Source organism: Hypanus sabinus, chromosome 13, assembly GCF_030144855.1.
Source record: "Hypanus sabinus isolate sHypSab1 chromosome 13, sHypSab1.hap1, whole genome shotgun sequence".
NCBI classification, from domain to species: Eukaryota; Metazoa; Chordata; class Chondrichthyes; order Myliobatiformes; family Dasyatidae; genus Hypanus; species Hypanus sabinus.
Window position 1 is genome coordinate 72871699 of NC_082718.1, and position 25276 is coordinate 72896974.

At 43.4% G+C, this 25276-nt stretch overlaps 1 protein-coding gene across 1 annotated transcript in view; it reads right to left on the reverse strand.

The window, feature by feature from the left end:
• The window catches only part of LOC132403977 (unconventional myosin-XVIIIb-like), a gene marked incomplete at its 5' end in the record, with an annotated part of 415128 nt that overhangs the window by 369418 nt on the left and 20434 nt on the right, over window positions 1-25276 (reverse strand). The window contains 4 exons of the mRNA XM_059987873.1: window positions 8988-9132; window positions 11341-11404; window positions 20455-20555; window positions 21989-22131. Coding sequence (XP_059843856.1) covers window positions 8988-9132; window positions 11341-11404; window positions 20455-20555; window positions 21989-22131 — 453 coding nt within the window. The remainder of the gene's footprint in view (window positions 1-8987; window positions 9133-11340; window positions 11405-20454; window positions 20556-21988; window positions 22132-25276) is intronic.

Genomic DNA, 25276 nt, shown 5'->3' on the forward strand with positions numbered 1-25276 from the left:
GCAGAAATAGAACATCCTCAAAGAGGTGGAATGTTGCCCTCTAGGGAATATTTAACTAGAACATTTAACTGTTGCAGACAGCATGTAGGTGCCAGTCCTGAACAACCATTTTATTAAAAGGGGAACATTAATAGAAGGGAATAAATGGGATTGTTTACCTCTGAATCTTTCATATAAATGCAGATAGTGACTTTAAAATGGAGATCGACTTTTCATAGGCATTCCCTGAAGGTCAGCCCTCAGAGACCCTGGGTAACTGTCAATCAGAAATGAGCTAAAACAGATGCAATTTAATCTACAACAATACATACAAAATGCAAGAGGACATCAGGCAGCAGCTATGGAGTGAAATAAACAGTTGATGCTTCAGGCTGAGAACCTTCGTCAAGACTGGAATGGAAGGGGGCAGAAGGCAGAGGAAGGGGGAGGAGTACGAGCTGGGAGGTGTAGTGTGTGAATGGAGCTGCTTGTAGTAAGAGTTAAAATTGGGGACCTGCTTTCACCAAGCCTGCTTTCAACTTGACTGCCATTTTTCATTAATTCAGTGTGCGGTCATCTTCATGTGTTTAGGATTTGAGGTACATGTGTCTGCAAAAGTTATCAATGTTTCCATATTCTCCTTCGACGTTAAAGATCATTCTGCCCATTGGGTGTTTGCTGGTCCATCCCATTCCCCCACTAAATTTCCCTGCAATATCTCTTTCACACAATGCTGTCAAATCTGCATCCCACCATCATTATCATCATTATGCACTGTGTTGTATGATGTGGGTGATCATGATTGTTGCCTGTGGGGAAGAACAATTCACCCTGTTGTTGTTATTCTTTTCTCTGTCCATGGCCATGATTGTTCTTGGTAAATTTTTCTACAGAAGTGGTTTGCCATTGCCTTCTTCTGGGCAGTGTCTTTACAAGGTGGGTGACCCCAGTCATTATCAATACCATTCAGAGATTGTCTGCCTGGTATCAGTATTGCATAACCAGGACGTGATATGCACCAGCTGCTCATACAACCATCCACCGCCTGCTCCCATGGCTTCATGTGACCCTGATCAGGGGGCTAAGCAGGTGCAACACCTTGCCCAAGGTGATCTGCAGACTAGCAGAGGCAAGGAGCACCTTACATCTCCTGGTAGAAACGTTTCTGCACCCTGCCACACCAGGCCCAAAAAGCAAACAACCTGCATTCTTTGGGATGAAGAAACCAAAGCACCCAAAGATACCCACTGATTATAAGGAGAATGTGCAGAGACAGCATCAGAATTCAGGACTGAAGCAGTGACACCCCCTTTAAAGAAGAAATGCATGGTGTTGCAACCTGGATATGTAGAACCATGGTCTATGTGTTCCTTATGGAACAGTTTACCCAGAAAGACTCATGGTCACCATGAACAGTGTCTGACACATGGCAGTGTCTGACTATATCCACATATAGAAGCCTTTCACTGCGGGACACTGAACCGTCCCGAGGGAATTACTGTGCACTGTTTAGCTCTGTAATTATTTGAATTCTTTAAATAATTTTCAATTATATATAAGCATTAGTCTTTCAGTTAGCTTGTATAAAATGTTTCAACAATAAAAATTATCTCAGAGTAAGTTACTGAAGAATATTTTCTGTCAGTTTAGTTAGGATTACTGAAAAATATTTTGTGTTCAGTTTAGTAAGGATTACTGAAGAGCATTTTGGGTTTGGGTTAGTTAGGATTAATGAAGAAGATTGTGGGTTAGGGTTAGTTAGGATTACTGAAGAATATTTCATGATCCTGATCGGATTACAATAATATTCTACTGCATTGACACTAAGGACTTGGACAGAACTTCCTGAGTAATTGTGGCAGATATATAGTAGTCATTGTCTCCAGTTTCAGCAGATCAGGACAGACCCCGTCACACAAAGTGTCACTTGCATCATCCCCAGCAAAATACCTTGCTGCTTTAATTGTACTTAACAAGCAAATGAGACAATACATTCACCATTGTCACAGAGGAGCAGAACATGGAGTTCCAGAGTACTGAGTCTTTGTCCAAAGTGCCAGCATTATACCATTGCTTTCGTACAAGCCAACCCAAGATTTAAAGTATAGTCACAAGAGAATCTGCAGATGTGGGAAGTCCACGGCAACAGACACAAAAGGCAGGAGGACCTCAGCAGATCAGGCAGCGTCTGTAGAAGGGAATAAACAGTCGATGTTTTGGGCAGAGATCCTTCATCAGAACTAGAAAGGAAAGGGGAAGAAGCCAGAATAAGAAGGGCCGGGGAAGGGGAGGGAGAGAAGTACAAGCAGGTAGGCAATAGGTGACAAACCTCACGTCCCCACCCACACACCTTCCCTCCTCACCTGGTGTCACCTATCACCTTGCAGCTTGTATGCCTTCCCCTCCTCCTACCTTCTTATTCTGGCTTTTCCCCCTTCCTTTCTAGTCTGGATGAAGGGTTGACGCTCAAAGAGTTGACTGTTTATTCCCCTCCATAGATGCTACCTGACCTGCTGAGTTCCTCCAGGTGTAGATTCAACTCTACAGTAATATTTGAAATTTTGTCAAATCTATTTGCTTTAAGAGCAATATTAAAATACAAAGCTTTTAGTTTTACAGTCTGGGCAGAAAACCCTTTGGCTATGTTTTTTAGTGGTCTTTTAAATCGAAGCAAGAGGTGGGGAGGGAAGAAGTAAAGGCATCTCTGAGAGAAGCCTTTAACTGATCGGGGAAAAAAGGCTAGACTGCGCAGGCGCGTAACGTAACCCGCCAAAGGTTTAAAAAAAAAACTGCCACATACAACGGCCATTGTCGGAGTGGACTGAGGCAGAGTGGGACGGCTTTGACTCAACAAGCTTTGATGAGAACAGGCAGAGATGAGGTTTAAACGGGGCACGACTGCGCAAGCACATGGAAGTCATGTAAGGCAGCGAGAGAATTTAAATAGCGAGCAGAGGCTGAGGACGAGCTTCACTCCAAGTGAGGTAAGGCTGGGTAAGATCCTTTAATTAATTTAATTAGCTTAGGAGTAGGTAATGGAGGCAGCAGTTAGGGCAGTTGAGTGCTCCGTTTGCAGTATGTGGGAAGTCAGGGCGAGCACAGCTGTCCCTGATGACTACACCTGCGAAAGGTGCATCCAGCTGCAGCTCCTGACAAACTGAGTTAGGGAACTGGAGCTGGAGCTGGATGAACTGTGGATCATTCAGGAGGCAGAGGCAGAAACAAACAGGAGCTACAGGGAGATAGTCACCCTTAAGAGTCAGGAGGCAGGTAGCTGGGTGACTGTCAGGAGAGGGAAGGGGAATAGACAGGAAGAGCAGAGCACCCCTGTGGCTGTTCCCATCAACAATAAGTATACCATTTTGGATACTGTTGGTGAGGATGACCTACCAGGGACAAGTTGCAGTGGTTGCATCTCTGGCACCGAGACTGGACCCTCAGCTCAGAAGGGAAGGAGGGAAAAGAGGAGAGCAGTAGTGATCGGAGATTCAATAGTTAGGGGGACAGATAACAGGTTCTGTGGAAGAGATCAAGAATCCTGGATGGTCTGTTGCCTTCCTGGAGACAGGGTCCACGATATCTTGCATCGAGTTCTCAGTATTCTCAAGAGGGAGGGTGAACAGCAGGATGTCATGGTCCATGTAGGGACCAATGACACGGGCAGGAAGAGTGAGGAGGTCCTGAAAGGTGAGGTTAGGGAGTTAGGTGCAAAGTTAAAGGACAGGACCTCCAGGATAGCATTCTCAGGGTTGCTATCAATGTCACATGCAGGTGGGTTTAGAAATAGTAAGATAGCAAAGATCAACACGTGGCTGAAGACATGGTGCAGGAGGGAGGGCTTCAGATTTACAGATAATTGGACAGTTTTCCAGGGAAGTTGGGACCTGTTCCAATGGGATGGTTTACATCTGAACTAGAGGGAGACAAATATTCTTGCAGGTAGATTTGCTAGAGAGGCTCCAGTGGATTTAAACTAGATACAAGGGGGAGGGAAACCAGAGTGTAGGAACAGATATATGGGAGAAGGAAGAAAAAGAAGATAGTAAAGTTGTTTGCACCATTAGAGATAAACAGAGAGGAAGAGGTGGAGAATTTCTTAAATGCATTTATTTTAATGCTAGGAGAATTGTAAGAAAGGTGGATGAGCTTAGAGCATGGATTGATACCTGGAAATATGATGCTGTAACTATTAGTGAAACATGGTTGCAGGAGGGGTGTGATTGGCAACTAAATATTCCTGGATGTTGTTGCTTCAGGTGTGGTAGAAGTGGAGGGACAAGCGGGGGAGGTGTTGCATTGCTTGCCAGGGAAAATATTCCAGTGGTGCTCTGGCAGGATAGATTAGAGGGATCATCTAGGGAGGCTATATGGGTGGAATTGAGGAATGGGAAAGGGGTAGTAACACTTATAGGGGTGTATTATAGACCACCTAATGGGGAGCGAGAATTGGAGAAGCAAATTTGTGAGGAGATAGCAGATATTTGTAGTAAACACAGGGTTGTGATTGTGGGAGATTTTAATTTTCCACACGTAGACTGGGAAGCCCATACTGTAAAAGGGCTGGATGGTTTGGAGTTGGTAAAATGTGTGCTGAGTAGTTTTTTGCAGCAATACATAGAGGTACCGATGAGAGAAGGGGCAGTGTTGGATCTTCTGTTAGGGAATGAGATAGGTTGTGTGATGAAGGTATGTGTTCGGGAGCACTTCGGGTCCAGTGATCACAATGCCATTAGTTTCAATATAATTATGGAGAAGGATAGGACTGGATCCAGGGTTGAGATTTTTGATTGGAGAAAGGCTAACTTTGAGGAGATGCAAAAGGATTTAGAAAGAGTAGATTGAGGCAATTTGTTTTATGGGAAGGATGTAATAGAGAAATGGAAGTCATTTAAAGGTGAAATTTTGAGGGTACAGAATCTTTATGTTCCTGTTAGGTTGAAAGGAAAGGTTAAAAGTTTGAGAGAGCCATGGTTTTCAAGGGATATTGGAAACTTGGTTCAGAAAAAGAGAGAGATCTACAATAAATATAGGCAGCATGAAGTGCTCGAGGAATATAAAGATTGTAAGAAGAATCTTAAGAAAGAAATTAGAAAAGCTAAAAGAAGATATGAGGTTGCTTTGGCAAGCAAGGTGAAAATTAATCCAAAGGGTTTCTACAGCTATATTAATAGCAAAAGGATAGTGAGGATTAAAATTGGTCCCTTAGAGAATCAGAGTGGACAGCTACGTGTGGAGCCGAAAGAGACGGGGGAGATTTTGAACAATTTCTTTTCTTCGGTATTCACTAAGGAGAAGGATATTGAATTGGGTAAGGTAAGGGAAACAAGTAGGGAAATTATGGAAACTATGACGATTAAAGAGGAGGAAGTACTGGAGCTTTTAAGGAATATAAAAGTGAATAAATCTCTGGATCCTGATAGGATATTCCCTAGGACCTTGAGGGAACTTAGTGTAGAAATAGCAGGGGCTCTGACAGAAATATTCCAAATGTCATTAAAAACGGGGATGGTGCCAGAGGATTGGCGTATTGCTCATGTTGTCCCATTGTTTAAAAAGGGTTCTAAGAGTAAACCTAGCAATTATAGGCCTGTCAGTTTGACGTCAGTGGTGGGTAAATTAATGGAAAGTATTCTTAGAGATGGTATATATAATTATCTGGATAGACAGGGTCTGATTAGGAACAATCAACGTGCATTTGTGCGTGGAAGGTCATGTTTGACAAATCTTATTGAAATTTTTGAAGAGGTTACTAGGAAAGTTGACGAGGGTAAAGCAGTGGATGTTGTCTATATGGACTTCAGTAAGGCCTTTGACAAGGTTCCGTATGGAAGGTTAGTTAGGAAGCTTCAATCTTTAGGTATTAATATTGAAGTAGTAAAATGGATTCAACAGTGGCTGGATGGGAGATGCCAGAGAGTAGTGGTAGATAACTGTTTGTCAGGTTGGAGGCCGGTGACTAGTGGTGTGCCTCAGGGATCTGTATTGGGTCTAATGTTGTTTGTCATATACATTAATGATCTGGATGATGGGGCGGTAAATTGAATTAGTAAGTATGCAGATGATACTAAGGTAGGTAGTGTTGTGGATAATGAAACAGGTTTTCAAAGCTTGCAGAGAGATTTAGGCCAGTTAGAAGAGTGGGCAGAATGATGGCAGATGGAGTTTAATGCTGATAAGTGTGAGGTGCTACACTTTGGTAGGAATAATCAAAATAAGATATACATGGTAAATGGTAAGGCATTCAAGAATGCAGTAGAACAGAGTGATCTAGGAATAATGGCGCATAGTTCCCTGAAGGTGGAATCTCATGTGGATAGGGTGGTGAAGAAAGCTTTTGGTATGCTGGCTTTTATAAGTCAGAGCATTGACTATAGGAGTTGAGATGTAATGTTAAAATTGTACGAGGCATTGATAAGGACAAAGTTTGAAAATTGTGTACAGTTGTGGTCACCAAATTATGGGAAAGATGTCAACAACACAGAGAGAGTACAGAGAAGATTTACTAGAATGTTACCTGGATTTCAGCACCTAAGTTACTGAGAAAGGTTGAACAAGTTAGGTCTTTATTCTTTGGAGCATAGGTTGAGGGGGGACTTGATAGAGGTATTTAAAATTATGAGGGGGATAGATAGAGTTGACATGGATAGGCTTTTTCCATTGAGAGTAGGGGAGATTCAAACAAGAGGACATGAGTTGAGAGTTAAGGGGCAAAAGTTTAGAGGTAACATGAGGGGGAATTTCTTTCCTCAGAGAGTGGTAGCTGTGTGGAATGAACTTCCAGTAGAAGTGATAGAGGCAAGTTCGATATTGTCATTTAAAGTAAAATTGGATAGGTATATGGACAGGAAAGGAATGGAGGGTTATGGGCTGAGTGCAGGTCAGTGGGAATAGGTGAGAGTAAGTGTTCGGCACGGACTAGAAGGGCTGAAATGGCCTGTTTCCGTGCTGTAATTTTTATATAGTTATATGTGCAGACAAATCTTCATTAGCAGCAGAAAAAGAAATCAAACGTTCTGCTTCCATTCTGACTACGCTGGCCATCTGAGCTTGTCCCGTTTACCCACATCTGGCCTAATTCCCTCATAACATTTTCTACCTGCTCAAATGTGTTTTAAACACTGTCATTGGGCCCACTTTTACAGTGTGTTCTGGCATTTTTTCCAGTCTAATCGATCAGAGGAAAAGCCCTCCCTACATTTACATAGAGCACTGCCACAGGAGAGAAGTGTTTTAATCATCAAGGAGCTCTATCATCTAAGCCAGGCTTTCTTCTTGCTATGCCTTTTGGGCAGGAGGTACAGGAGTCTTAGGTCACACACCGGTAGGTTCATGGTCTATGGATAGGCCACACTTAGACCCCCTCCAGTTCGCCTATCAGCCCCGACTGGGAGTTGAGGATACCATCGTCTACCTGCTGAACCGTGTCTACGCCCACCTGGACAAGCTGGCGAGCACTGTGAGGGTCATGTTTTTTGACTTCTCCAATGCGTTCACCACCATCCGCCCTGATCCGCTGGGTGAGAAGCTGACAGTGATGCAGGTGGATGCTTCCCTGGTGTCATGGATTATTGATTACCTGACTGGCAGACCGCAGTACGTGCGCTTGCAACACTGTATTTCAGACAGAGTGGTCAGCAGCACTGGGGCTCCACAGGGAACTGTCCTGTCTCCCTTCCTCTTCACTAGTTACACCTCGAATTTCAACTACAACACAGTCTTGCCATCTTCAGAAGTTTTCTGATGACTCTGCCATAGTTGGATGCATCAGCAAGGGAGATGAGGCTGAATACAGGGCTACTGTGAGAAAATTTGTCACATGGTGTGAGCAGAATCATCTGCAGCTTAATGTGAAAAAGACTAAGAAGCTGGTGGTGGACCTGAGGAGGGCTAAGGCACCGGTGACCCCTGTTTCCATCCAAGGGGTCAGTGTGGACATGGTGGAGGATTACAAATACCTGGGGATATGAATGGACAATAAACTGGACTGGTCAAAGAACACTGAGGCTGTCTACAAGAAGGGTCAGAGCCGTCTCTATTTCCTGAGGAGACTGAGGTCCTTTAATATCTGCCGGACGATGCTGAGGATGTTCTACGAGGCTGTGGTGGCCAGTGCTATCATGTTTGCTGTTGTGTGCTGGGGCAGCAGGCTGAGGGTAGCAGACACCAACAGAATTAACAAACTCATTCGTAAGGCCAGTGATGTTGTGGGGATGGAACTGGACTCTCTGATGGTGGTGGCTGAAAAGAGGATGTTGTCCAAGTTGCATGCCATCTTGGACAATGACTCCCATCCACTCCATAATATACTGGTTAGGCACAGGAGTACATTCAGCCAGAGACTCATTGCACCAAGCTGAACATCATAGGAAGTCATTCCTGCCTGTGGCCATCAAACTTTACAACTCCTCCCTTGGAGTGTCAGACACCCTGAGCCAATAGGCTGGTCCTGGACTTATTTCCACTTGGTATGATTAACTTATTATTATTTAATTATTTATGGTTTAATATTGCTATACTTCTTCACTATTCTTGGTTGGTGCGGCTGTAACAAAACCCAATTTCCCGCGGGATCAATAAAGTATGTCTGTCCAGGATGAGATATTACCATTCAACCTAAGCCAGAGTGGATAGCTTCATTCACCTCAACACTGAACCAACTCCACAATCTATGGACTCACTTTCAAGAATTCAACATCTCGTGTTCTCAGTATTAGTTATCTAATATTCTAATTATTTGCATGATTTGTCTTTTTTAACACATTGGTTGTTTGTCAGTCTTTGTCATTTATAGTTTTGTATTTCTTTATTTTCTTGTGAATGCCTGCAAGAAAGTGAATCTCAAGGTGGTAGATGGGTCAATAATCCATCAATAAATACATCAATAATAAATTTAATTTGAGTCAATTTCTGTCTGCAGACTGATCCCCCACCCTCTCTGTGATAGGTTTGGCTGGAGATTATAGTCTCCCTTATTAACCTGTAGGCCTGGAAGTGGTCAGTGGATTTACCTTTACACACTCCCGCAGCACCCAGGTGATAGATTCCTGCTAGCACATGCCAAATGGCTTTCTGTTCATCTGACGTGAAACCCAGCATTTCCATGGCTGTCAGGAGCTTGCTGAATGCCAAGGAGGCTCTTTGTTTCTCCTCCACCTGCAAAAGGGAAACAAGCAACGTCACACAGAAAGGCAAAGAAAAGTCCAGAGTCATTGGTAATATAGAGGGTGACCCCTCCTTAATCCGAAACTCACATGAACCTGCGTTGAGGCAATGAAAGATCTTTTTGGCCTCCACAGTTTGGTGCGACCCTAGCCCAGAGTTCATTATGTTTGATACCTGACCATAGTTAACACTGAGACAGCAGAAGATTTTTTTTAATGGCACAAAGCTGCTATATTTTCAAATAAGGAGTCAAACACATCACAGCAGAATCAATGACCCCATGCTCCATGAACATTCCCCCTTCACCCTTCTCCCAGCATGATCAATGACCCAACCTCACTAGACATTCTCTCTTCACCCCTTCTCCCACCATAATGAGTGACCCACCCAGACCAGACATTCTCTCTTCACCCCTTCTCCCACCATTATCAGTGACCCACCCACACCAGACATTCTCTTTTCACCCCTTCTCCCACTATAATCAGTGACCCACCCACACCAGACATTCTCTTTTCACCCCTTCTCCCACTATAATCAGTGACCCACCCTCACTAGACATTCTCTCTTCACCCCTTCTCCCACCATAATGAGTGACCCACCCAGACCAGACATTCTCTCTTCACCCCTTCTCCCACCATAATCAGTGACCCACCCACACCAGACATTCCCTTTTCTCCCCTCTCCCAACATAATCAAAGACCCCACACTCCCTCCCTGGCCATTTCCTCTTCTCCCATCTTCCAGCAAGCAAAAGATACAGAAGAAAACACCTACCACTGTCTATCTGTCTGCTGGCAGACACTCTTGGCCTCACAATCTACCTCATTATGATCTTGCATTTTATCATTTGCCAGCACTGTGCTTTTTTTTTGGTAGCTTTTACACTTTACACTTCTGATCTCTATGAAAAGTATGCAAGACAAGCCCTCACTGCAGAATCCAATGTCAGCCGGCACTGCAGAGTCCAGTGTCTGCCCGCGCTGCAGAATCCAATGTCTGACTGCACTGCAGAGTGTAGTGTCTGCCCGCGCTGCAGAGTCCAGTGTCTGACTGCACTGCGGAGTGTAGTGTCTGCCGGCGCTGCAGAGTCCAGTGTCTGCCTGCGCTACAGAGTCCAGTGTCTGCCCGCGCTACAGAGTCCAGTGTCTACATGCGCTGCCCATTCTCTGTAGCTGTTACACTTTATCCTGCATCCTGTTAGAACATTACTGCTCAATGCAGGCTATTTGGCCCATAATGCTGTGCCAGCCTTTTAACCTACTCTGAGATCAATCTAACCCCTCTCTCCTACATTTTTCTATGATCCATTTGCCTACTGTTACGTCCATAGGCCCCTCCTTTGTGAGAATCGCCAGATCACTGTTGGGTTGAGTCAAAAGGGGGGCCCAAGACATGAGGGGGAGACATGCAGGATGTCACGTTTCTCCCCCCCCCCCCCCCCATAGCGATATAAAGCTACCGGACATGGCCATTGTCTCTTGGAGACAGATTTGTGGATTGAGATGCTCTGCTATGTGAATGCCCTCGGGCAAAGTGGGCTGGTTGAGGGAGAGATTGCATCACCCCCAACCTGATTGACATCTATGACCCTGCGAGTCAGAATAAAAGAGGGGCTGTAGGAAAAACCCCTCAGGCGCACCAGAAGAAACGTTAAGCGACCACATAACAGCAGACGGTCATCGGAAACCAAGCCACATGCGTTCAATTCCGTGGCTGGAATTGGTGGCTGAAACCACGGAAAACGGCTTTTTAGCGAACAACGGGGAAACCCGCTCCCCTGACTCAACGGATTGGCATCATAAAAGACTTGGGTAAGTTTAAACACTTCCCTCTCTTAAACCCAAAACGCTACAATTTTTTCAGTGTACCTTGTCTCCTATGACAATAATAAACCAATTCCAGATCCAATTCCATTTCTCTGCAAGCTCCCAGGTGCTATCATATCCAGTCCATTGAGAGGTGACCTGAACTCTGGAGCAGGGTTTCTCAACCGGGGTTCTGTGGAGCCTTCTTCCATGAGAGGGCTATGTGGGAGGGAAGTGTTAGATTGATGGGTTCACATGCATCATTTGACCAACTCCAGAATGAAAGGCTGGCCCAAAAGTCAGTGCCAATCCCTGGTTGGTATCCTGGTCTCCGTAGTCCACCCTGCCTTGGGCACTATTGACCCTAACATGGAGTGGCCTCTGCCCCACTTACATTTGTCAGTGCTGCAATCCCAAAAAGTTGGTTCTCCGCCACGTGGTGCAAGTGTAGCTCTGTCCTATGAGCAAGAATAGAAACAGTCTGTGTTAGGAACATGTGGAGTCCCAGTAGATCTTCAAATCCCAGCCAGCAGGATAAAGCGTGACTCTGTCCTCGATGTGTCTGCACAAACCCCAGCATTTCTTGACATTTTGGTGAAGAGAGAGAGGAGGACAGCAATCAATTAGGTAAGTATGTGATGCATAGTACAGACATGATGGGCCAAAGAACCTTTTCTCTGTTAATATGAGCCTCTGAAACTTTGGTTAGGCTTCACTTAGAAGGTGTCAGTCCCAGTCATCACATTGTAATAAGGATGTTGAGGCCTCAGAGAGAGGGCTGAAGAGGTTCACCAGGATGTTGCCTAGATTAGAGGGTATTTTAGTTCTAAGGAGAGGTGAGACAAGTCTGTGTATGTACCATATGGATGTCTGTATGTTTGCATAGCATATGTATGTATACATGTGCACACATGAAATGTGGCTATCTGTGTGCTACCTGACTCTTATGTGTTTGCTTAGAGACAGAAACATTGACATAGAAAACCTACAGCACAATACAGGCCCTTCAGCCCACAATGCTGAGCTGAACATGTACTTACTTCAGAAATTACGTAGGGTTACCCACAGTACTATTTTTCTAAGCTTCATGTACCTACCCAGGAGTCTCTTAAAAGACCATATTGTATCTGCCTCCACCACCATCGCCAGTAGTCCATTCCATGCACTCACCACTCTCTGTATAAAAAACTTACCCCTGACATCTCCTCTGTACCTACTTCCAAGATCCTTAATACTGTGCCCTCTTGTGTTAGCAATTTCAGCCCTGGGAAAAAGCCTCTGACTATCCACATGATCAAATCCTCTCATCGTCTTATACAACTCTATCAAGTCACCTCTCATCCTCCATCGCTCTAAGGAGAAAAGGTGAAGTTCACTCAATCTATTTTCATAAGGCAGGCTCCCCAATCCAGGCAACATCCTTGTGAATCTCCTCTGCACCATTTCTATAGTTTCCACATCCTTCCTGTGGTGAGGTGACCAGAACTGAGCACAGTACTCCAAGTGGAGTCTGACCAGAGTCTTATATAGCTGCAACATTACCTCTCGGCTCCTTAATTCAGTTCCATGATTGATGAAGGCCAATGCACTGTATGCCTTTTTATCCACAGAGTCAACCTGCACAGCTGCTTTGAGCGTCCTATGGACTCGGACCCCAAGATCCTTCTGATCCTCCACACTGCCAAGAGTCTTACTATATTCTGCCATCATATTTGACCTACCAAAATCAACCAACTCACACTTATCTGGGTTGAACTCCATCTGCCACTTCTCAGCCCAGTTTTGCATCCTATTAATGTCCAGCTGTAACCTCTGACAGCCCTCCACACTATCCACAACACCTGCAATCTTTGCGTCATCAGCAAATTTACTAACCCATCTCTCCAATTCCTCAACCAGGTCATTTTAAAAAAATCATGAAGAGGGGTCTCAGAACAGATCCCTGAGGAACACCACTGGACACCAACCTCCATGCAGAATATGACCTGTCCATAACCACTTTTTGCCTTCTTTGGGCATGCCAGTTCTGGATCCACAAAGCAATGGCCCCTTGGGTCCCATGCCTCCTCGCTTTCTCAATAACCCTTCCACTGGGTACCTTATCAAATGCCTTGCTGAAATCAACATACACTACATCTACTACTCTACCTTCATTAATAAGTTTAGTCACATCCTCAAAAAATTCAATCAGGCTCTTAAGGCATGACCTGTCTTTGACAAAGCCATGCTGACTAATCCTAATCATATTATGCCTCTCCAAATGTTCATAAACCCTGCCTCTCAGGATCTTCTCCATCAATTACCAATCACTGCAGTAAGACTCAACGGTCTATAATTTCCCTGGCTCTCCCTACTCCCTTTCTTTAATAAGGGAATGACATCTGAAACCCTCCAATCCTCCAGAACCTCTCCCGCCCCATTGATGATGCAAAGATCATTGCCAGAGGCTCAGCAATCTCCTCCCTTGCCTTCCACAGTAGCCTGGGGTACATCCCGTCCAGTCCCGGTGATTTATCCAACTTGATGTTTTCCAAAAGCTCCAGCACATCCTCTTTCTTAATATCTACATTCTCAAGCTTTTCAGCCTACTACAAGTCATCCTTACAATTGCCAAGATCCTTTTGGCGTAGTGAATACTGAAGCAAAGTATTCATTAGGTACCTCTGCTATCTCCTCCGGTTCCATATGCACTTTTCCGCTGTCACACTTGATTGGTCCTATTCTCTCATGTCTTATCCACTTGCTCTTCATGTACTTGTAGAATACCCTGGGGTTTTCCTTAATCCTGCTCAGCAAGGCCTTCTCATGGCCCCTTCTGGCTCTCCTAATTTAATTCTTAAGCTCCTTCCTCGTAGCCTTATAATCTTCTAGATCTCTGTCATTAACTAGTTTTTTTTTACCTTTCATAAGCTTTTCTTTTCTTCTTGACTAGATTTACAATAGCCCTTGTACACCACGGTTCCTGTACCCTACCAGTCTTTCCATGTCTCATTGGAACATACCTATGCAGAACTCCATGCAAATATCCCCTGAACATTTGCCACATTTCTGCCGTACATTTTCCTGAGAACATCTGTTCCCAATTTATGCTTCCAAATTCCTGCCTGATAACTTCATATTTGGAGATAGAATTGTGATCACTATCTCCAAAATGCTCTCCCACTGAGAGATCTGACACCTGACCAGGTTCATTTTCCAATACCAAATCTGCCTCTCCTCTTGTAGGCTTATCTACGTATTGTCAGGAAACTTTCCTGAACACACCTAACAAACTCCACCCCATCTAAACCCTTTGTTCAAGGGAGATGCTAATCAATATTTAGGAAATTAAAATCTCCCACCATGACAACCCTGTCATTATTACACCTTTCCAGAATCTGTCTCCCCATCTGCTCCTCGATGTCCCTGTTACTATTGGGTGGTCTATAAAAAACACCCAGTGGAGTTATTGACCCCTTCCTGTTCCTAACATCCACCCACAGAGACTCCGTAGACAATCCCTCTATGACTTCTTTCTTTTCTGCAGCCGTGACACTCTCTCTGATCAACAGTGCCATGCCCCACCTCTTTTGCCTCCCCCCCTTTCCATTCTGAAACATCTAAAGCCTGGTACTCAAAATAACCACTCCTGCCCCTGAGCCATCCAAGTCTCTGTATTGGCCACAACCGATTCACGCTCTAAGCTCATCCACTTTGTTCATGATACTCCTTGCATTAAAATTGACACATCTTAAACCATCAGTCTGAGTGCATCCCTTTCCTACCACCCGCCTATCCTCCCTCTCAGACCGTTTACAAGCTTTTTCTATTTGTGAGCCAACTGCCCTTTCCACCATCTCTTCAGTTCAGTTCCCACCCCCCAACAATTCTAGTTTAAACTCTCCCCAATAGCCTTAGCGAACCTCCCTGGCAGGATATTTGTCCCTCTCAGATTCAAGTGCAACCTGTCCTTTTTGTACACATCACACCTGCCCCAAAAGAGGTCCTAATGATCCAGAAATCTGAATCCCTGCCCCCTGCTCCAATCCCTCAGACATACATTTATCCTCTTGCTCACTCTATTCCTAAACTCACTGTTACGTGGCACAGTCAGTAATCATGAGATTACTACCTTTGAGGTCCTGTTTCTCAACTCCCTTCCTAACTCCCTGTAGTCTGTTTTCAGGACCTCCTCCCTTTTCCTACCTATGTTGTTGGTACCAACATGTACCACAACCTCTGGCTGTTCACCTGCCCACTTCAGGATATCGTGGATGTGATCAGAAACATCCCGGACCCTGGCACCTGCGAGGCAAACTACCATCCATGTTTCTTTCCTGCATCCACACAATCACCTGTCTGACCCCCTAACTATAGAGTCCCCTATTACTGCTGCCATCTTCTTTCTTTCCTTACCCTTCTGAGCCACAGGGCCAAACTCTGTGCCAGAGGCATGGCCTCTGTTGCTTTCCCCGGTAGGCTGTCGCCCCCCCCCCCCCCCCCCCAACAGTACTCAAGCAGCAGTACTTATTGTCAAGGGGTACAGCCACTTAAGATAACTTCACTCAACTTCACTCACCAGGTCACTGCACTGTTCCCACAGCCCATGGACTCACTTTGAAGGACACTTCATCTCATGTTCTTGATATTTACTGCTTTTTTATTTTTTTATGATTATGCCAAAGTTCTACAGTCTTTCATTGATTATGTTATGGTTATTATTCTATTGATTTATTGAGTACATACAAGAAAATGAATCTCCAAATTTTATACGGTGATATATGCACTTTGATAAAAAATTTGTTTTGAACTTTGAATTTTAAGTTGCTATATATGTTACTGTATATACTATATATATGTACATACAGTATAGTCCTCTTTTCCATGATTTATCTATAAATCATACATATATAATTTATTGATAAATAGAGTAAAAGAGGAATAGTGAGATATTGCTCATGGACTGTTCATAAATCTGATGGCAAAGGGAAAGAAATTGGTCCTAAAACATTAAGTGTGTGTCTTCAGGCTCTTGTACCTCCTGTTTAAGTGCATATAAGCTGAAGAAAGGATAGGTTTACAGAGGAGCTGTGTGTGTTAAGCGCATGGTGATACAAAAGCAGAGCTAAGGTACTTCCCCACTGAGGTCAAAACCAGAGAACTTCACTTCCAATTCACAAAGTGCTGCCTTCTACTGCTACCTACTGGACAACCACCACACAAGCACTTTAATTCCATTTCAGAACATGTTATTTCACAATTCCATGTACAGGGAAAATGAACAAATTAATAACTGGATTGATAGTAGGGAAGCAATGCCTAGAGAAATGTCTGTGCCTTAGAGGACAATTTGGTGCGTATGATGGTTAGAAATATATTCCCTTTTGACTTCCCTTCGCTGGAACAATACAATAAATACTAACAACCTCACTCAACATTCCAATCGATCACAGGGCATGTTGAAGAAGAACTGGTAATCATCATCTAGTAAATATCTACATGGAGAGTATTCTGACTGGTTGCATTACTTACTGGTATGGAGGGGAGGAGCTACTGCACAGGGTTGGAAAAAGCCCATAAGACATAGGAGCAGAATTAGGCCATTTGGCCCATTGAGTTTTCACCGCCATTCAATCATGACTGATCCTTTTATTCCTCCTCAACCCCGTAACCTTTGATGCTGTGTTCAATCTAGAACCTATCAAGCTTTGGCTTAAATACACCCAATGACCTGGCCTCCACCGCTGCCTGCGGTAATAAATTCCACAAATTCACCACCTTCTGGCTGAAGAAATTTCTCCACATCTCTGTTTTAAATGGACGCACCTCTGTCCTGAGGTTGTTCCCTCTTGTCCCACCATGGGAAACACATCCACTCTGTCTAGGCCTTCAACATTCAAAAGGTTTCAATGAGAACCCCCTCCCCATCCTAAATTCCAGCGAGTACAGACCCAGAACTATCACATGTTCCTCGTATGATAATCCTTTCATTCCTGGAATCATCCTTGTGAACCTCCTGTAAACCCTCTCCAATGGCAGCACATATTTTCTTAGGTGAGAAGTCCAAAACTGTTCACAATACTCAACGTGAGGCCTCACCGGTGCCTTTTAAAACCTCAGCTCACATCCTTGTTTGTGTATTCTAGACCTCCTGAAATGAATGCTAACATTGCATTTGCCTTCCTCACCACCACCTCGACCTACAAGTTAACCTTCAAGGTGTTCTGCACAAGGACTCCCAAATCTTTTTGCATCTGAAAGGCTGCAAAAAGTTGTAAACTCAGCTCCATCATGGGCATTAGCCTCCCCAACATCGAGGACGTCTTCAAAAAATGATACCTCAAGTAGGCCGCATCCATCGTGAAGGACCATTACCAAACAGGAGATGTCTTCTTCTGAATACTACCATCAGAAAGAAGGGACACACGCTCAATATTTTAAGAACAGCTTCATACTCTCTGCCATCACATTTCTGATTGGCTCATAATCCATGAAAGCTATCTAATTTTTGCTCTCTTTCTGCACTACTTCTTTTATATTTCTTATTATAACATGTTAATTTACTACAATATACTGCTGCCACAAAATACCAAATTTCACCACACATGACCACAATAAGTCTGATTCTGATTCGAGTTTGGATTCCTGTCCTAAATTTTCATTATTGAACAGACAAGTCACTTTTTATTGTCATTTCAACCATAACTGCTGGTACAGTACACAGTAAAAATGGGACAATGTTCCTCCAGGACCATGGTGCTACATGAAACAACATAAAATTATACTAGACTACCTGAAACAACACAAAACTACATTAGACTTCAGACCTACATGGGACTACATAAAGTACACAAAACAGTGCAAGACAGTACAATAATTAATAATCAAGACAACAGGCACAGTAAAGGGCAAATTACAATATAATAATAAATTATGTAAATGTAAACAGTGTTTTAGCAGGAATTGAGAAAGAAATTAGCAAAAGTTGCAAAGGGAGTGGAGTGAGAGAGAGAGAGAGTGTGTGTGTGCGTGTGTGTTTTGGATCTTTCCACTCACTTTGACACAATGTATTCTCCATAGCCACTGCACACTTTCAAACACACATCACCACAGCACAGTACAGGCCATAATGTTGTGCCAATCTTTTAAGCTACTCGAAGATCAATCTAACTCCTCCCTCCCAAATAGCCCTCCATTTTTCTTTTATACAGAAGTTATTTTAATCAGAAACTATCAGCCCAGTCAAATCTACTGGCGTCTGAGGCCTCACCTCTGAAAGAAAATCGAAAACATTCACAACTGAGAGCTCCTGACTTGGGGAAAGACATACTGGGTTTGGAGGGAGTGCAATGAAGGTTCACCATGTTAATTCCAAAGATGAAGGGGTTAACCCATGGGTAGAGATAGAATCACCTGGAACTATACCAAGTTCAAAGTAAATTTATTATCAAGTTACATATATATCACCATATATAACCCTGAGATTCATCTTCTTTCAGGCATACTCAATAAATCCAATAACCATAATAGAATCAATGAAGGACTCTACCAACAGAGAGCATAACCAACATGCAAATGACAACAAACTGTACAAATGAAAAAAATAATATGAATGCATAAATAAGCAATAAATCTCGAGAATGTGAGATGAAGAGTGCTTGAAAGTGAGTCCATTTGTTGTGGGAACATTTCAGTGGTGGGACAAGTGAAGTTGAGTGAAGTTAACTGTTCCTGAACCTGGTGATGTGATTCCTGAGGCTCCTGTATTGGACTCACTGGAGTTCAGAAGGAGAGAGGATCTCAGAGAAACACCTAACATTATAAAAGGGATAGATGAGATAGAGACAGGAAAGTTGTTTCCACTGGGTGGTGCAACAAATTTCACAAATATAAGGCTCAAATGGATTTTGCAGAGCATGGGAAGTAGATAGATAGATAGATACTTTATTCATCCCCAAGGGGAAATTCAACATTTTTCCAGTGTCCCATACACTTATTGTAGCAAAGCTAATTACATACAGTATTTAACTCAGTATAAATATGATATGCATCAAAAATCACCCTCCCAAAAAGCATTAATAAATAGCTTTTAAAAAGTTCTTAAATAGTTTACTAAAGTGCATTGAGTGGTAACTTAAGCTCAGTGATGGGGAAAAGTTAGTCCATGAGCTGAGTACATGGCCAAATCAACCATGATCTTATTGAATAGTGGAGCAGGCTCGATGGTCTGGATGGCCATCTCCTGCTCCTAGACCTTATGTTCTTAAAGAAAAAGGTTATTTATCTATTTAGAGACACAGTGCAAAACAGACCCTTCCAGTCCTTTGAGCCACAACACCCAGCAGCCCTTGATTTAACCCTAGCCTATTCACAGGAGAATTTACAATGACCAATTAATCTACTAACCAGTATGTCTGTGGACTATGTGAGGAAACCAGAGCACCTTGAGTAAACACATGCACATGGGACAGATGTACATATTTCCTTACGGGGATGCTGGAATTGAACTTTGAACTCTGATCCCCCGAACAGTAGTAGTGCCACACTAACTGCTACTCTACCATGGCACCCCAAACACCCAAGAGTCGTGAGGAATACGATTGCTCTGTGACACAATGGGTTGAAAGGAAATGTGGAATAAAAAGAAAATAATGTTTCCCATGATATTGAATCATACAGTCATTCAACATGGAAACAGGCCCTTGGGCCTAACTGGTCCATGACATCCTACCTAAGCTGGCCACTTCTACCTGTGATTGTCCCATATCTACCTAAACTTTCCCTATCAATGTCACTACCCAGTGTCATTTAAATATTGTTAATGTACGTGTGTTCTGGCCTTTGGAGAAATCCATTTATGTTTTTTTTATGTGATCAGGTACATTCAGCTTTTATTTTAATAAGCAGTTTCTAATCTGTATTAGGTCATTTCCTGTGCAGCCAGGAAGTAGAAAGTAGAAAAGCACATTGGCTGGCGGTAGGCCAGAGGTTTATGTTAGGAGCAAAAGAAGTTTCTGTCTAAAGCTGTCCTGTTGTTTCCCCAGCAGAAGCATTGCTTTTTCACTCCTTATTCACTTTGTCATACCTTTGAGTCTGCAATAAAGCAAGGAGCTAAGAGGCTCTTGTGACATTTTTGAATGGAGTTTGGCTGACTGTCTAGTTGATGCTACAACACCTCAGTGAGTGCAGTACAACATGCCTCAACCACTCCCTCTGAAAGTCCTCTCTCACACTGCCCTGGGTGAAAAAGCTGCCCATCAGGTTCAGAGTAAATCTCTCCCCTCTCACTGGCCCTCTAATTCTTTACTCCCCAGCCCTAGGGGGAAAAAATAATTTGTGTGGTCACCCTATGTCCACACCTCATGATTTTATACACCTTGGTAATATCACCCCTCATTCCAGTAAATAAAATCACAACCGATCTGGCCCCTGCCACTGAGACCCTTGCAAATCTCCTCGATTATGGCAGTGCAGTAGTTGCAGAATGTAGGAAAGGACGGAGACAGCTCTACACAGGTTTGCTCACTACCTCAATGACAGGTCCAAGCCAGCCAACATCTGGTAAAAGACGTTAAATGTTCTCTCAAGGTTTGGCTGCTGAATTGCGTGGATTCGTTCCAGCAACATGGTCTGCAACACAAAGAAAAAATATCAGCAAGAAAGCAAAGTAGGGAGCACGTGCATTTATAGGTGTCAAGCCGCAAGGTCATGTGATATCCAGAAAGTCACAACCTTAACTTCACCAGCATCACCATTTAGTGAGGGACAGAGGTGAACGTGAGGAGACCCTTTCCTACAAGACTCCCTGGCACTTAAGGAAGCAGGCAAAAGGCAGAGAGATGAATAAGAAGGTATTTCCCGGTGAAGATAGCAAATTTTATAAAACAGGAAGCAAATATCACCCAGAGAAAAGGGGAAAATCATATTAGAATCCCAAAGGTCAGTGGTATCAAAATATCCATTTCTCCATAAGACCATAAAATATAGGAGTGGAATGAGACTACTTGGTCCATCCAGTCTGTTCTGCCTTTTCATCCTGGCTGATCCATTTCCTTTTCAGCCCCAGTCTCCTGCCTTCTCCCCATATCCCTTCATGCCTTGACCAATCAAGAATATATTAACCTCTGCCTTAAAAATACCCAAAGGCTGGCCCCCACAGCTGCCTTGGCAACAAATTCCACAGATTCACCACTCATTGGCTAAAAGAATTCCTCCTCATCTCCATTCTAAGTGGATGTCCCTCTACTCTGAGGGTGTCAAGTCAAGTCAAGTCGTCACTCTTATTGTCATTTTAACCATACCTGCTATGTACAGTACATAGTAAAAATGAGACAACGTTTTTCAGGACCATGATGTTACATGACACAGTACAAAAACTGTCCTCTAGTCTTAGACTCTCCCACCATAGGAAACATCCCCTCCACGTCCACTCAGCCTATCAACATTCAATAAGTATGAATGAAATTCCCTCCCCCAACCCCTATTCTTTTAAACTCTAGTGAGTACAGGCCTCATATGGTAAGCCTTTCAATCCCAGAATTTCTTTAGAACCTCCTTTGAACACTCCAGTGTCAGCACATCCTTTCTTAGATAAGGGGCCCAAAACTACTCACAGTACTCCAAGTGAGGACTCACCAAGGATCTCTAAGGTTTACAATTAGTGGGAGAAAAATCAGGAAACTTCCCCACAGCTTAGCCTTTGATCTCAACCTACCACAGTACCAGGTCATCCACCAACCTCTGTGTGAAAATCTTACTTCTGACATTCCCCCATACTTTACTCCAATCACATTAAATTTATGCCCCCTTGTATTCTGCCCTGGGGAAAAGTCTCTGGTTATCCACTTGATCTGAGCCTCATATCATCTTCTAAACCTTGATCATCACATCTCTCATTTTCCTTTACTCCAAAGAGAAAAGCCCTCGTTCATCAACCTATCATCACAAGACATGATCTCTAATCTAGGCAGCATCCTGTAAATCTCTGCACCTTCTTTAAAGAGGAACATTATAATAATGCATTTACGCACATGACACTAAACTTGACTTTGACTTTGTTGTACCTGAAGGTGAGCCGCTGAAACTCGCCCCAGCTGATCAAAATCCACTGATGCCACCATTGAGAATCGAGTGGTGTGCTGGTTCTGTGGAGTTGGAATGGTGCCAAAAGCTTGGAGAATGGTGAACATTGCCTGAATTTTTTCCACTGTAAAAGAAAGGGAAAGGATCCAGATTTAATCCTTTTCCAGATTTCAGATTTCAAATCCATTTACAGGACATTGAAACAAAAGTAACAAGCATTATTTGCATTAACAACCGACACAACCTAAAAATGTGCTGGGAACAGCTTGCTATCCATTCAGAATTTCTTCGAGTCCATCACTAATTTCCTTTGAGAAAGCCTTGAGCTTTGAATTGTGAGTGACACTCTTGTCAATATTAGCTGACACTAAATGGTGACTTACGCGAGTCTGGGAGGAGGAAGGAAACTGAAACGCTCAAAGACAGCTGTGGATTCACAGGGAGAACAAGCAAACTTCTCATAGACAGCACTGAGGTGAGTGGTGAGCCCCAGTCCCTGGACCTCTGAGGCAACAGTGCCACAATGCCAAGACAAGACGAGGCGCAGAGCTCAACTCAGTTTTTCAATCTGTTTTGAAAGGATTTTGCCTTCCATAAAGAAGATGGCACTGGTTGAAGAGAATGCAATAGTGAAACATAAAAGAGAACATAAAAGAAGGAAGAAAACATTCTCAGTTTGATCATTTTGCCTTTCTTTATTCCTTCCAGCTTTGCTGCAGGATTCATTTTGATCATTAAAAGACAGAGGGTGGAGCAAGCAGTGCTGGAAAATGATGTGATCATCCTAGTTCAGGGTAAGGGTCACAGTGGGACATTCCTGCAACATAGCACAAATTTCCAGGATCTGAGGATAGTTATTCAACAAGATCCTGGCAAGGGGTTTCTTGGGTAGAAATTTGACCTATTGATCAGATATATGACTGATACAAAAAAACTCCAAAAATCAGATGCCTTTGGGGTGTTGGATTAGCAGATTTTCTGGACTGCTGGATAATATACTTTCATATTCTTACACATGTTTACTTCACCCTTTATTTTAGATGTTACACAATAGTATGATAAATTTTCTAAGGAGCCTGTGAGTTTAAAGAGAAGATAGAACACAAAACAGTACAGCACAGGAACAGGCCATTTGGCCCACAATGTTATACCATACCAAATCAAGAACACCCAAACATTAATCCCTCCTACCTACAACAAGTCCATATCCCTCCATCTTCCTTATATCCATGTGCCTATCCAATCGTGTCTCAAAAGCCTCTAATGGATTTGCCTCTACCACCACACCAGGCAGTGCATTCCAGGCATCCACCTCTTTCTGAGTAAAAGATTTACCCCTCACATCCTCCTTGATCATGCCTCTGGTATTAGACATTTCAACCCTGGGAAACAAATATTCTCTGTCTACTCTATCTTTGCCTCTCATAATTTTGTAAACCCCTATCAGATCTTCCCTCAGCCTCTGGCTCTCCAGAGAAAACAACCAGATTTTATTCATCCTCTCCTGATAGCACATGCCCTCTAAACCAGGCAGTATCCTGTTGAACCTCTTCTGCACCCTCTCAATAGCCTCAATATCCTTCCTATAGAGGGGCAGCCAGAACTGTGCGCTGTACTCCAGAGGTAGCCTAACCTGAAGTTGCAACATAACCTCCTGACTTTTGAAATCAGTGCCTTGACTAATAAGTGCAAGCGTTCCATAAGCCCTCTTATCCACCTTATCAACCTGTGTCCCCACTTTCAAGGAGTTATGAACTTGGATCCCAAGATCTCTATGCTCAGCAACATTGATAAGGAGCTTGTCCTGCCATTTCTCAGCCCATATCTGCAATTGATCGATATCATGATGTATTCTGCACCAGTCTTCTACAAGATCCACAACTCCACCAATCTTGGTATCATCCACAAATTTGCCCCCCATCTACATTTTCATCCAGCTCATTTATATACATCACAAACAGCAGAGGTCCCAGCACAGATCCCTGTGGATCCACTAATTACAAACCTCCAGCTCAATTCAGTCCCCTCAATCATTACCTTGTCTTCTATGCACAAGCCAGTTCTGAATACAAACAACTCAGTCACCACAGACTCCATGCATCTTAATCTTCTGGATTAACCTCTCATGAAGGACTTTGTCAAATGCCTCTCTAAAATCCATGTAGACAACATCCACTGCCCAACCCTCATAAATCTCTCTTGTCGCTTTTCCTTAATCTGATTAGATATCTGTTCCTCACTGTCCTGGTGACTATTAGGGGTCAGTAGTACAATCCCATCAGTGTGATTTTCTATTCTGGAATTCCACCCAAATGGACTGTGTCTGACCCCTCCATTATGTCTCCTCCAAGTGCAGTTGTGATATTATCCCTGATTAGTAGTGCACCACCCCCACCTCCTTCTCTATCTTTTCTAAAATTTCAAAAACCTGGCACATTATTCACTCATGCCTGTCCTTCTCTCAACCAAGATAATAAACAGTTCTCCAATATGTTTAATGTGAGCATGGGTTCATAAGGAACACTGGAGTACAGAAGACTGATCCCAATGTGCTTAAAAGGATCCCAGTAAAACACAGACCCCAATGAGTTTAAAGGGAATGTGGTACTCAGAACAGATCCCAGTGAGTTTAAAGGGAATGTGGTACTCAGAACAGATCCCAGTGAGTTTAAAGAGAATGTGGTACTCAGAACAGATCCCAGTGAGTTTAAAGGGAATGTGGTACTCAGAACAGATCCCAGTGAGTTTAAAGGGAATGTGGTACTCAGAACAGATCCCAGTGAGTTTAAAGGGAATGTGGTACTCAGAACAGATCCCAGTGAGTTTAAAGACAATGTGGTACTCAGAACAGATCCCAGTGAGTTTAAAGGGAATGTGGTACTCAGAACAGATCCCAGTGAGTTTAATGCCACAGGCCACCAAGATAGCATAGTGTGATGCGAGTACAGCTCAGTGCATCAGAGTTCACAGTTCAATTCCAGCGGCGTCTGTGAGGAGTTCGTACATTCTCTCCATGACCATGTGGGTTTTCTCCGGTGCTCTGGTTCAGCCCATATTCCAAAGATGTATCAGTTTGGAGGTTAATTGGTCATTGTGAATTGTCCTGTGATTAAGCTAGGGTTATACGGGGGTCCAGAAGGGCCCGCTCTAAGTTGTATCTCAATAAATGAATAACGAGCCTGGGAAACAGATCTCAGTGAGATTAAAGGGAGTGTGGAAAACGAATCCCATTAGGCCAAATGCGAACCATCAGATTTTCAAATAATCTG